This window comes from Giraffa tippelskirchi, chromosome 13 (genome assembly GCF_054371585.1).
Source record: "Giraffa tippelskirchi isolate mGirTip1 chromosome 13, T2T-mGirTip1v1.2.pri, whole genome shotgun sequence".
Taxonomy (NCBI): Eukaryota; Metazoa; Chordata; class Mammalia; order Artiodactyla; family Giraffidae; genus Giraffa; species Giraffa tippelskirchi.
Window position 1 is genome coordinate 56948486 of NC_137287.1, and position 13998 is coordinate 56962483.

At 42.0% G+C, this 13998-nt stretch overlaps 1 protein-coding gene across 6 annotated transcripts in view; it reads left to right on the top strand.

The window, feature by feature from the left end:
• The window catches only part of TAF3 (TATA-box binding protein associated factor 3), a 118654-nt gene that overhangs the window by 75718 nt on the left and 28938 nt on the right, over positions 1-13998 (top strand). For 4 of the 6 annotated variants that reach the window (XM_081557234.1, XM_081557229.1, XM_081557235.1 and 1 more), the window contains exon 3: positions 10198-12026. In XM_081557234.1, coding sequence (XP_081413360.1) covers positions 10248-12026 — 1779 coding nt within the window. In that variant the 5' untranslated portion in view covers positions 10198-10247. The remainder of the gene's footprint in view (positions 1-10197; positions 12027-13998) is intronic. The other 2 variants (XM_081557230.1, XM_081557232.1) reach the window with 1 other exon arrangement.

Consider the following 13998-nt stretch of genomic DNA (forward strand, 5'->3'; position numbering starts at 1 on the left):
GCTTACCTCCTGGTTCTTCTTCTGGATCGCAGTTTGACAAATACAGGCTTCCAAGTAACTCTCTGATGGCTTCAGAGAGATGCAGAGAGTGGGAGGTGGAAGAAGCGGGGCTGGCAGGCAGGTCGTCTCTGCACGGGCTCACCTGCTGCAGCCTCGGTGGCCACTGCCCGAAGCAGACCACCTCCCTTAGATCCGCTCACATTTACTTTCTGTTGGACAATGCTGCTCTTACTGTTTGTTTCTGAGAGCCTTAGCACTCTGCTTATTTTTTTATTATTGCAAACTGTCTTATTTTAAATGATACATGTGTTTCTCAACTTGTACCCTTCCCATAGGTGAGCATTTTGAAGGTCTTTTACTTGAGTCCTTACCATGTGGTGCCCAGCTTATAGTAGGTGCATGGCAAACTGGTGAATGGAAGCTCCCCTTTTGCTGACCTTTTCCACATGGCTTCCAAACCTTACACCAGTCTTCATGTCACCCAACACCTGCTAGCTTCTGGGGACATCTATGAGCTGCCAAACTCAGACTCTTTCCAGTTTCCTCTGAGCTCAGAGCTTGCGGATGGTATGGTAGGTGCTTGGTAAATTAAACACATGATTTGTGCCTCTTGGGTTTTTTGTTTGTTTTTTTTTCCTGGTGCCTACTAGAGTTCTAGAAGAAGCCAAAGGTAAGCAAACATGAACTCTGTGGGTTTTCACCTTTCTTCAGGATGTATTCCAAAGCAGTTTCTAGTGAATTTGGAATCACTGTCTCTATCATTCCCATCTGTTAGCAAGGGTAATCAAGAGCTGATGTAACTGATGTGCTTTATTTGTAGGATAAGCAATGAAAAAAGACACATTCCCCCTTTGTAGACTATGTTTGAGTCTGTGACCATCCTCGGGTTCTTTGTACTTTGAAAATTGGGTAGATTTTCTTGTTCTGTCTGCATTTGATACTAAGGGGAGAACACAAGACTGTGAATCCATTCATGAAATATGCTTTTAAAGTTATTCACTTTTTTTTTTATGTTGGTGTGTGTGAGCGAAAACAGAGGTAAAGGGAGAAACTAACTTATTTAGGCACGACTGTTAATTTTCTTTTATTTTCTGTCTACTTATTGCTTTGGATAAATATACTGGAATACTGCCAAAAATTCAGGTGGCTGAATACTGATTTTGCTGAAATTAGATGGAACAGCCATCCCCTGCCAATTTTCTGTCTAAATTATGCAGAAATCTGACTCTTGCAAGGCAGAAATCTGGTCAAAAATAGAGTCCTAATTTTCTAGTTAGTCAGTAAGACCTTCAGCAGACTAATTATTCTTGTTTCAGCTTTTATTTTTCAGGTAGCAAAAGAAATCCAAGAAAAAGGAAATCCAGTCCAAGTTACTAGCCATTTTTCTCCTGTGACCCAAATGTAGATTTGTGGGGTTAAAGAACATGGCATTCACAATTTGTCTGGTGCAGAGCAGCAGTGAGCCTCAGAAAACAATTAGTGCATCTTTCAGACATATGGTAGTTACTGAATAATTACTCAAATAATGGTCAGTAATGGAATACAAAGGGTTATCTCTTAGCTAATCCTCAAGTAATGGAATTGGTGTAGCTCTGATTTTTCTCTCGGCCTTCCAGGGTTCAGAAGAATGAGACAAAGGTGATTATGGGAACTAGAGGGAGCCACTGGAGGCCTGCGATGAAAAGGAGACCTTATCTGAAGCAATTAATCAAGAAACTCATATTGTGGGACAATTATTCAGAGCTAATTCTAAAATAGCTTTAGAGCCCCAGGTCTTGGGATATTTCTTCCAGAATTCTGTCAAGGTCATTTAGAGCACAGGGACAACCATGCATTAGAATAAAGATTTGGTTAAAAGTATGTATACTCCGTACCTAGAAGCCTGTGCAATGTAAAAGCATAGCATCAATCATCAACTACTTAAATGTAGCTGTTATTTTTTACTTTATTTTTATGGTAGCAAACTGTGCAAAATAGAATGAGGTATCATCCTAAGGATAAGCGTCCTTTCTTGATCCACTTTCTTTAAGTGTGTTGGCCTCTGGCACGTGCTGTCTGCTTCACCGTGTAAACTGTGACAGCAGTGCTGATATGCAGGCTCAGTGACTTTTTATATGTGTGTAATTTCATATAATAATTGATTTTCTATTGAATGTGGTTGTGTTAAATCTGACTAGTCCTTTAGCATTTTTCCCCCTGAGTGGGCTAGAGAACTATTATTTTCTCAGGAATCTGGTCTCAGCCAATATGTCACTTCCTCAGTGAATGTTCTGTCTAAAGTAGCCCTTTCCCTCCTTAGACATGTGATCTTGTTTTATGAACTTCCAAGCACTTAATCAGTATGAAATATTGTTTATACTTATTAGTTGCCTATCCACTCTACCAACGTGTAAAGTCCCTGGGAAGGGAAACCTTGTCTTTTGTTAACTTACGTCCGTGTGGCCTGCTGTACACTGATCATAATAAACATTTGCTGGGTAAAGAAAGGAATGAATGAATGAAACGGTCTTTCTCTTGTGACACTCTCCTTACCCTACTGCCCTCCCGCTTTCGCTTCCACCACCACTGTTTTTTCAGTCATTCATGGGCAGGTGCATATCTGGCAGGACATTTGGGTTGTCCATGTTTCTAACTGAGTCCAAACATGGCGACACCCTGCCTTCTTATTTCAACTCAGACTGTCAACAGGTGTGCTTTCTAAGTCTATTTGTTGACATGCTTCTTGCATTTTTGGCTTGTTGTTGATGATTCTGCTCTCCAAAGTGGCTCCCAGGCAGGATGCTGGCTGGCGTTCCCAAATGCAAGAGGGCTGTGATGCACTGAATGGTGAGAACAGAGCAGCTCCATGCAGCCGTGGTTATAGAGCTGTTGGCAGGGAGCTCACTGTGAGTGAATCCACATATATATTAAATGAGATGCCTTTAAACAGAAACACACAGGAAACAAGATTACATACTGATCTGCTGACAGAAATGTGACCAGAGCCTCAGAGGAACCTAGCCTCGTATTTCCTCTGGGAACAGAGGTCCAGTTTTCACTAATTTAGTATTTGCAGCCCCTTTGTAGAACGTAACCACCACAGATCACACAAATCTATTGTTCATGTGAACACATAGTTAACATGTTGCTATGTGGCAAGCCACCTCAGAGATTAGGGGCTTAAACTTACAACTGTTTACTCACTCATAATCCTGCGAGTTGGCATTTGGGGTTGGCTCAGCAGTGCGGTTCTTCTGCTGGGCGTGGATATGCTTTTGCCATCAGCTAGTACGGTCCATGGGGTCGCAAAGAGTCGGACACAACTGAGAGACTTCACTCACTCAGTGATCGATGGTCTCCCTTGTATGTCTGACGGGTGTGACCGGGGCTCTGAGCGACACGTTTCTCATCTCCCAGAGTCTAACCCAGGCTCATTCACACTAGGGGGGTTACAGGTCTCCCAGGAGCAGCAGGAGGGCAAGCCCCAGTCTGCAAGTGGTTTTCAGTCCTCCACTCGTGTCACTGTTGCCAATTCTGATTCATCAGCCAGAGCAAGTCATGCAGCCACCCAGATCAAGTAGGCTTCACCTCCTGCTGAGACCTAGAGTCACCCATAGAAAGGGCATTGGAGCAGGGAGGAAGGGATCCCTCTGATACTCAGAAGCCAAAGAGGCAGTGCTGACTATTGCCTGGAGTGGGCATGAAAGAAAACAGAAATTCAGAAAGACTAAGCAACCACATCGCCAGTGGTGGGCAAAGGCAAGTCACACACGTCTGCATGATGGCAGAGTTTCTATTCTCTGTCTTTTCCCTTCTGATAGACCACTGGCTGATTTGCCTTGTTTGACTAGTTCTGGGGATGGAAAATCAGCAGTAAGATTAGCCTCATTGCTACAGGAGAGCAACAACTGCCGTCATCTGTCTCGGAAACAATTCCATACGCTGTGCGTAGTCTTACTGTCGTGAGTATAAGAATGTCCTGGTGGAAGTGACTTGTGAATGTGTGGCGCTCGATCGTGGATTTGATCTGCACGAAAGGCTTACATCCTAGGATATGGAGTCTTAGTTGTAGTAGAATTTATTCTGAAAGGCTCAAAGGCAGATGATTAAAATATTAGCGATATTGACATTGTCTGAAGAGATCTCCTTGTATTTATTTCTTTCAAAAAAAAAAAAAACCCACAATATTACCATAGCTAGGCCCTATTATGCTGTTGTAATCATAGTTGCACCAAGAAGGGTGATTAACGATAGCAATTTATTGTATCTGAGGAGGAGAGAAAATAGGAGATGTTGTCGTTATCATAAATCATATCATAAATAACCCAGAAGAAGCACTCAGAGCGCCCGTGTGGTGTCAGCAGCCAGCCCTCTCAGGCGTGCTCGCCCGGGGTGTAGCCATAGAAACCCCAAAGTCATACTGTTATCTTGGCCTCACTGCAGTTATGTGATACAACACTATTAACATATAGATTAGGCCATTTATAATACCAGGTGTCATTTCAGGTTGGCCTGCTTATATAGCATTTTAGTTTTTTATTGTGCCAAATGTTGGTGAAAAAAGTGCTTTTCTGCAGGTCAGTGTATACATAGGTATTTGTAATGCATCAGCTTCACTCTGCTGTTAATTTATTGTGTTATTGATTGCTTGTACTGTATGAATTGTCACGGCCTAATTGTCTTGTCTTTGCTAGTCATTTCATTTCTTTTTCAGGTAAATAGCTTGGTTTTGAAAATACCTACCCACTCATACATGTTGAGTTGTGTTTTAAAGGGTCTAATTTCAGCCATATTATAGACAGGACAATTTTTAAAGTATCTTATGAAGAGACAGATGGGATGCAAAAAATCTTTTTGGCCTCATTTGGAACTAAGAGAGAAAATGTTGGCTGGACTGGGTGGTTTTAATGCTGCTGCTGTTCCTGCTTTTCCAAGGTGTCCCGTGTCTGCCTGTCATTCTCCAGCTGCCCACGGTCTTTGTCCTTGCCCCACAGCATCCCGCTAGAGCCTGGCCCTCCTCAGAGCACCTTGGGTACCAGACCCTCTCCATCCTCAGCATTCCATCAAATTGCTTCACTGAAGTTTCACTTATTCAGCGTCTCCTTACCTCAAAAAATAGGATAGAATCAATCATTTGTCAGCTGTACAGTCTTAAAAATATTCTGGCAGCAGCATTTTTAAAAATACAGCCCTTATCCAAGACATGAATCAAGTGGTCAGAATGCCAAGCTCTGTAGTGTGTGATCAGAGAGATATTTAGGGGCAGAAAGGGCTCTGTCCTGCCCTGTAGAGCACCCCTCTGCACATGGAGATGGCCCTAATATTAGAAAAATCATCAGTTCTTCAAAGCAGGAGTGAGATGTCAATCTTATATTTTTTGCAGATGAGGAGACTCAGGTCTGAGAAAGTCAGTGGGCTGTGCTAGGTCAAGTTGTGGCTTTGGAAACAGGCCCCAGAGGCAGTTTCCATCAAGCTTCCTCTCTGGTGGGCCTTGGGATTTCTGTTCCCATATCCCTGGATGTGACAGCATGTGTACCGTATGCCAGTGCCTGCCACGACACTTGAATCAATGGCCACACAATGTGATTGCTTCTTCAGGATAGAAAGTCATGTCTTATTTGACTGTATGTTCCTAGGATCTAACATGGTGCTTGCTCTACTGGTGTTTACAAGGCACTTGGAAGGTGAACAAATAAATGAGTGATGAGTAAGGAGTGAATGAATGAATCTAAGTAGTATTGAGTCACTCCAATAAATATACCTAATATATAGAAAGATGTTTTCTGAAAAGCGTACATTTTAAATGAATCTTTTCATATCTATTATGAAAACATTAGTATGCATAAACTAATTAGACAGTGGGAAAGTTTGTGTCATTGTTGCTAGAAATTAGTTTCTGCATGTACATTTCTAAAAAATTACAGGGAATCTAGTTTTAAGTACATTTAGTTTTTGGTGAGATGTACAGGTAGCATTTTATTGTCCTTATAAAGTTCAGAAGCACAAGTATATTTTCTGCTTGAGATCATGCATCTGTATAGTTAATGAGATAAAAACCTTTCGTGCCCATGCAAACAATTTCCTAACATCCGTCAGCTTTTAAGATTATAGTATTTCTTTAAAGGCATTTATTATTCTGGTTTAAAAGATTTTTCTTAAAAAAAAAAAAAGATATTCTGAATCAATATTTTTCATAACTTAGAAGTGTGTTAGTCATTCAGTCATATCTGACTCTTGTGATTCTGTGGACTGTAGCCTGCCGGCCTCCTCTGTCCATGGAATTTCCCAGGCAAGAAGACTGAAGTGGGTAACCATCCCTACTCCAGGGCATCTTCCCAACCCGGGGATTGAACCCTGGTCTTCTGCATTGGCAGGTGGGTCTTTACCCCTGAGCCACCTGAGGAGCAGTTACACTTGCACACGTTAGACCAAAAAGGTGGCCGCAGAGGAGTTTGGTGAAGAAGCATGTTTTGCTCGTTACTCCCCTAGGAAACGTAGGAAGCGTGGATTATTTATTTGTGTCATTAATGAAGGAAGTTGGAGTGGTGTTTGTAGCGTCTCCCCAACTCCTCTTAATATCTGTGGAATTTTTAAAACGATGGACATGAATATAGATCCATTTGTTTTCTTACATATCATTAAAAGAATCTGACAGTTGTTCTGCATTAACAAAATATTGATTTGGTAAATATGGGTAAAAGCTTTTTGTGAGTAATTTGTAGCCCTTAGAACTTTTCTATAAGTTTGAAATTATTTCAAGTTGAAAAATTTTCACAATCAAATGTTGACTTGAGATCATTGATTGTTGAAAGAGAGATTATCTCTAACTCTGTCTTTTTCTACATGTTGTGATATTCTTCTACCAATTAAATATATTTTAAATGATATTTCTAACTGTGCCGATAAATTTGTGCTCATTCATTTTATTGCCTATTGTTCCCTTTTTGACAAATGAAAAAGTACTGGTATATATGGACAGCGTTTGACAGAATGAGAAGTTACTTCTTAATATGTCAGATTTTTACTTAGATTGAATTATAGTGTTCACACATTTTAGTGAATTTATATGAAGAGTAAGGTTCTTGGTAGTGGTCATGAATCTCTACCAGTAATTTAACTTGTAAAAAAAAAAAATAAGGATTCCTACCCTGGTTTCTATGTTGTTCTTCATATGTCATTTTTCTTATGGCCCTTTTTTCCTCTTAGAAGTATAGGACTTACATCATAATTTATGGTAGTCTTTGATGAATGACAGTGCTAGTAGTCAATTATAACACATATCAGCATTTTGAGTAAATCCTCTCACAAAGAGTAATCAGATCGAAAGTCATCACTGTTACCTTTAGCCAAATCTTAGCATAAGCAGGAAGGGAAATACCAGTTTTGTAAATAATTCCTTACCCTACCTTTGGCAGCATGACTGTAACACTTCCACAGAACCAGCCTCCTTGAGTAAAATTTCTGTTATCCTTCCAGAGTCTCCCCAACAGCTCCAGACCGCTCTCACTGCAGGATAGAGTTATTAGGGCAGATGACCGCAATGATTGTCCACTTGACCTGTAGATGCTAACTCTGGACTTGCCCTGTTATGTGGTCTTAGAGAGATTATAGTGAGGAGAGCTGTTTTTTTTTTTTTTTAATCTTCTCAAAAAGGATTGTAAAGTCAATTTTACAAGATATATCTCTATTATTGTTCATTGTTATTATTTAGTGGCTTGAATACTTACCTAACTCTAATTAGCAATTACTTTTCACTGTCCTCACAAGATAAGCAATACTAGGGTGTCCCCATCTTCTGGATCAAGGACCTGAAGCACTGAGAAGTTGAAAAGAACTTATTTTAAATCTCACAGTAGTTTTCCTTGAACTGGTTCTTTTTTTCCCCAATATTTGTTTGTCACATGGATACGGAAGAGTCTTTCCCTCTAGTTTAAACATTTTTAAACAGTAGAAAGTGAGTTCTTAGTTCTCTGGAAATAAAAAAAATCTTTAAAATACTTCTCTTATCAAGTAACATCACCTGTTTGACTTTGGAGTACAGCTTCTATTCTTGTATCTATATTTGTGTCAAATTAGAAACAGTTGTGACTCAATGTTTTATACTATTTTTTATACCTTTGTGTAGTAACATGTCAAAAGATCAGGTATCTTGTACTATTAAACTTCTCTTAAGCAAATTATATGCTATTTTATAATAAAGCTGTTTTCATAGATAAGTATAGGAAAATGCTAAAAACCACTTTTAGGGTATTTTCCAGATTTTTTGTGAATTGTGCTCATTATACACATATACACAATGAGTACTTCATTGCCATTCACCTGTAATCAAGCTGAAATTAACCTTCAGGAGGAGGTTTGGGTGGCAGTAGAGAATAAACCATTCAGTAGCTATTACATATTTATCTTATTCCAAACTCTTAGACCACAGAATTAAAATAACTCATGTAATAGAAAACCAGACACCAATTATGCAGAATCATCAATTTAGTCTGTGTCTGAACAAGCATAAGCTAGATCAGTTGTATTCATTTGTTTGCATTTTGTAATATTTTAAAAATAAAATATATTTGCTCAAGTGGAAAACTTTCAGTACCAGGAGAATGGATGAATAAGCATGGTACATTTTTACAACAGTGAAAGTGAACTGACTACAGCTACCTGCATGGATCTAGGAGATGCCCAGAAACATAATGTTAGGGGGGAGAAAAAGCTGAAAGATATTATAGTATGATACCACTTACATAAAGTTCAAAAACAAATCACTGCATACAAATGTGGTAAAATTGTACAGGAAACAAGGGAAGGACAGTAAAAAGAAGAGTTACCTGGAATGGGGTGGAGTGGAGAGAGGAAAGCATCCATCAGAAATTAACCAAGGGGCATCTCGATGGCGCTGCTAGGGTTGTCTTCTTGAAGTTGGGTGGTGGTTTTACAGGTATTCGTTCATCGTTATGCTTTATGCCTTGCATGCAATCACACTCTGTTATGTATCTGTTTCTAATTCAGAAAACTGTTAAAAATATTTTCACACTTTTCCTGTTCTTATTAAATCTTAAGGCTTTCTCTTCAAGCAAAATTCCCTCTTCCATTTTGATTAATTTTGATGCCACCAGTGAAGCTTTCTTATAAAATCTTTAAGCATAAAATATTTGTAAATATTTTTAATACTTTCTGAGGTTCTTGTACAGCTTCCTTGTACCCTCCTCCATCTCTGCATCATCTGTTCCTTCATCTTGTACTTCTCCATTCCCAGTCTCCAAATATCCAAAACACTACCTCATTCGTCAAGTCTTTCCCAGGTCTTTGACAGTGAGGTAATCTGTTTCTCCTTTGAGGTGCTATGAGGCTTTGTCTGTCTTATGGTCCCGATCACTTTCTATATGCTGTCCACCTACATGGTGTCTCCTGCTGAACTGTAAGGTCTTTTAGGTCGTGGTTTATTCCTGACTTCCTCCAGTAGCCCTTTCAGCCTTTATCATCATGCCTGGTAGATACTTAGTTAATATGTGCAGAAGGAAAGAATCTGACCCCACAACAGCTCGGTCAGGTTGGCAGGGCAAGTAACATTAGCCCCTTTTGAGAGGTCAGAAAACAGTCTCCGAGAGGTTGAGAGACTGCCTCGGGCCCATTGCTCTGCGATGCCTGAATGCCTGTGCAAACACTGCATCTCTAAGGCCAAGCCAAGTGTCTTGCATGTCACCACACCATTTCTCAAAGTGGCTGTCCTCAAGTCAGCAGGCGGGAGGAAGAAGTAGCATATGAACTATTAAAAAGTATTCTTTTCTGTCATTTCTGAGATTAGTAGTTTACATGCTAACCCATCTCTTGGTTTTTAGAGGGGTGTGTGTGTGCGCATGTACACAAGAGGAAGAGAAAAAGAGAAAGGCAGTATTTAGTCAAGTTAGGAAAAGAATTAAGGAAGCAGAAGGCAAACAGGAAATCCTTAGCAGACTTCAGATCCTGCATTTAGGGCCACGTTGCTCAAAAGGAAAATAGATCGTGTGTCTCCTGTCACTGGTTGCCACTCCTCAAACAAAGACGGCATGTGTGTTTGGAAGATCCTAGAAAACTTAACCATTCTACTCTCTAACAACTGTCAATAATTTCCTTTCTTTCCTAGAAATCATGTTTGAATAACATGATTGTTTTTTTTTTTTCCTTAGGGTATTTTTTTAATAGATATATTCTAATAACACTTCTTTTTTCTTCCTTCCCCAGAAGAAGAAGAGGAGCAGGTGCCCACAGATGGAGGCACGTCAGCAGAAGCCATGCAGGTTCCCTTGGAAGAAGACGATGAGCTGGAGGAGGAGGAGATTATTAATGATGAGAACTTCTTGGGTAAGAGACCTCTGGACAGTCCGGAAGCTGAAGAAATGCCTGCGATGAAGCGACCACGCCTGCTGAGCACCAAGGGGGATGCCCTGGACGTGGTGTTACTGGAGGCTCGAGAGCCACTCAGCTCGCTGAACCCCCAGAAGATCCCTCCCATGCTGTCCCCTGTCCACACCCAGGACAGCACAGACCCAGCTCCTCCATCACCAGAGCCGCCAATGTTAGCTCCAGTGGCAAAATCACAGATGCCAACCGCAAAACCGTTGGAAGCAAAGTCGTTTACACCCAAAACAAAGACTAAAACCAGTTCTCCAGGACAGAAGACGAAATCACCCAAAATGATTCCGTCACCAGCCATGGTTGGAAGTCCTATTCGGTCTCCAAAAACTATATCCAAAGAAAAGAAATCTCCTGGACGTTCCAAGAGCCCCAAGAGCCCCAAGAGCCCCAAGGTCATGACTCACATTCCCCAAGTTCCTGTCAGACCTGACACACCCAACAGGACTCCTTCAGCCACAATAAATGAGAAAATCAGTAAAGAAACTATTCAGGTGAAACAGATACAAACACTGCCTGATGCTGGGAGACTGAACAATGAGAGTCAGCTCAGAAAGGCTGTCATCACCGACAAGACCATCGACGACTCCATCGATGCCGTGATTGCACGGGCTTGTGCGGAACGCGAGCCCGATCCTTTCGAGTTCTCTTCTGGGTCCGAATCCGAAGGAGACATTTTTACCAGCCCTAAGAGAATTTCAGGTTCAGAATCTGCTGCCCCCAAAGCATCCACCTCCTCCAATAATTTCCCTAAGTCTGGGTCCACCCCTCTGCCTCTTTCAGGCGGAACTTCAAGTTCGGACAATTCATGGACAATGGACGCGTCCATCGACGAGGTGGTTCGGAAGGCCAAGATGGGGACCCCTCCCAGCATGCCCCCCAGCTTTCCTTACATTTCCTCCCCTTCGGTCTCTCCTCCCACCCCCGAGCCCTCGCACAAGGTGTACGAGGAGAAACCCAAACCGCCAGCCTCCTTGGACGTCAAAAAGAAGTTGAAAAAGGAACTGAAGACGAAGATGAAGAAAAAAGAGAAGCAGCGAGATAAGGAGAGGGACCGGGACAAAAACAAGGAGAAGAGCAAAGAGAAGGAGAAAGGGAAGGAGAAGGAGAAAGACAGGGAGGCCAGCAAGGAAGCCAAGTATCCCTGGAAGGACTTTCTCAAAGACGAAGAGGCCGATCCCTACAAGTTTAAGATTAAAGAGTTCGAAGATGTGGATACAAAAGCCAGGTTGAAAGATGGAATTGTGAGGAAGGAAAAGGAGAAGCACAAAGACAAGAAAAAAGACCGAGAAAAAGGCAAAAAGGACAAAGAGAAGCGGGACAAAGAGAAAGCGAAGGAGAAAGGCCGGGAAGAGAAGCTGAGGGCCGCCCCGGCCCCCCTGGTCCTGCCCCCCAAGGATGTGGCGCTGCCCCTGTTCAGCCCCACAGCCGCCATGCGCATCACGGCCGTGCTGCCCTCCCTGACTCCTGTGCTCCCTGAGAAGCTCTTCGAGGAGAAGGAGAAGCCCAAGGAGAAGGAGAGGAAGAAGGACAAAAAGGAGAAGAAGAAAAAGAAAGAGAAAGAAAAGGAGAAAGAGAAGAAGGAAAAGGAGAGGGAGAAAGAGAAGCGCGAGAGAGAGAAGAGGGAGAAGGAGAAGGAGAGACACAAACATGAGAAAGTAAGCACTTTACCTTTGGGGCCCCATTTGAACCCTGTCCTGTTGGAAAACGCAGGTAAAGCCAGCAACGGTCTGTCTATTCCGGATGTAAATCACCCACGGCTTAACTGGAAACTGGTCTGTAATGTGTTTACAAAATTTAATTTTAATTCTCAAACCCATAAACCTGTCATCAGCCTCCCTCCTCCCCTGTCCTGCGCCCGCCCCATACACCAGAAAACGTTCAAAATTCATAGCCTGAGAGGAATCCAATCCACAGGCCATCATATCTCTGTTAGCCACACTGATCTCTGGCTAGTTTAAAAAGATCCATCATCTTTTCAATTGTAAATAGTATTTTTTTTTTTTTGTAAGTATCAAATCTGCTGCATACCGACCTGTGCCCAAACAGTAGATACCTGGAAAAGGCAGCACCTAGTTTCCTCAGAGCGGGCGAAACCATGGCCCGCCCTGCCCTCCTAAGAGGACAGCAAGGCCCACAGGTCCTCGGTCCGACACAGCTCTCTGGTTGGTGAGCTGTCTTGCACGTATTTAAGGTCATGCCTGTCTTCTTTCTGTGACACGTCTTATCCTTCTGTTTTCTGCTTTAATAAGATGAGGACATGCCTCGAGTATCTATCTCATCTGACAGCCTGGTTAGTGGGCAGAAACTAATGCTGAATATTTTCCATGTAAGTAGCTCTGGCTTCCGTAGAACAGTCTGAGTCTGATGTATCGATACATCCTGCGGTTTATAGTCGGAAGGACCGCGAGCCCTGTGGCACAGGGTGTGAGCTCTACCTTGATAGCTTTGCTCTCTCCCCACCGTCAACCAGTGGTTGACTGGTTGATTAGACAATTTCTTTTAAACTTTCTTAAAAAGTTTCCAAGTATTCCTGCTGCCATACATGCAGACCCTCAAAGATCCTCTTCCTACCCTCTGTGAGCATCCCTCTTTGAGGTTGGCTACAAGATCATACCCAGTAATTTTTCCCACATGGTAAAGTATGCTGTATTTGACCTACAGCAGCTCCATAATCCATACTTTTGCACTGATTTTCATTTCAGACTTAACTGGGAAAATTAGTTTAGCTGATGAGCTAACTAAAATAATCTCACACTTTCCTGCCTAACTTTATTCTTTCTCTGTTCCCTTTGGCTATTATTCTGAAATAGAAAAAAGTAGAGTGGAAATTCTGATATTAATCACTGAACATCAGCAGGTTAACAAAACACAGAAATCCAACTCTTTTTTGTCCATTTTTGAAATCGCTTTATTATTGCATTATTTTTCCGTGGTACCTGGAAGATTTTAAAGCACTTCCACATGCCTTAGTTTCTCCCCTGACACCCACATGACATGGGTCCTGTGGGTATTGTTATCAACATTTATGAATGAGACATACACATGTCTCATGTTTATGGATCTTTATGCTTATGGATGAGAAACAGCCTGAGCGACTTGTCCAGGATTGAGGTCACAGCCAGCAAGAACCAGGTCCTTTACACACAAACTTGACTTCCCGTTTTGAAATGTTTACGGCACTTAGCCGCTTGTCCGTTAGGTACGTAGTAACTTGGCAGAGGAGCCCTTAGCAAAGCAAGAGTATGGTTGCTTTCATCACCATCTCAGGCCTGGAAAGTCCATGGTGGGGGTTTCAGTGGCCACTGTGACTTGAGTAAAGTGCATCAGGTTAGCTGGCAAAACGACCCCTGCCTTTGGGAAGGACAGGTCCCTCAGACCATTGTGGTTGGAGGCTAATGCTCAGTTACAAGCCACACAGATTTCACCTAACAGAGGTAATCAGGTCCTTGTATCAGTTTTGATAGTTATGGAGCAGTTTCTAAAGATAAAAACTTACCAAATCAGCCATCAGGGCTTTAACATTAATAAACGTTACTGTCTTTGGAGTTAAGCCCGAGTTCCCGCCCTGACCTTTCCAGCCCTGTGAGCTTGGGCGCCTGGGCAACTTGGGTGACAGCAGCTCTCCTC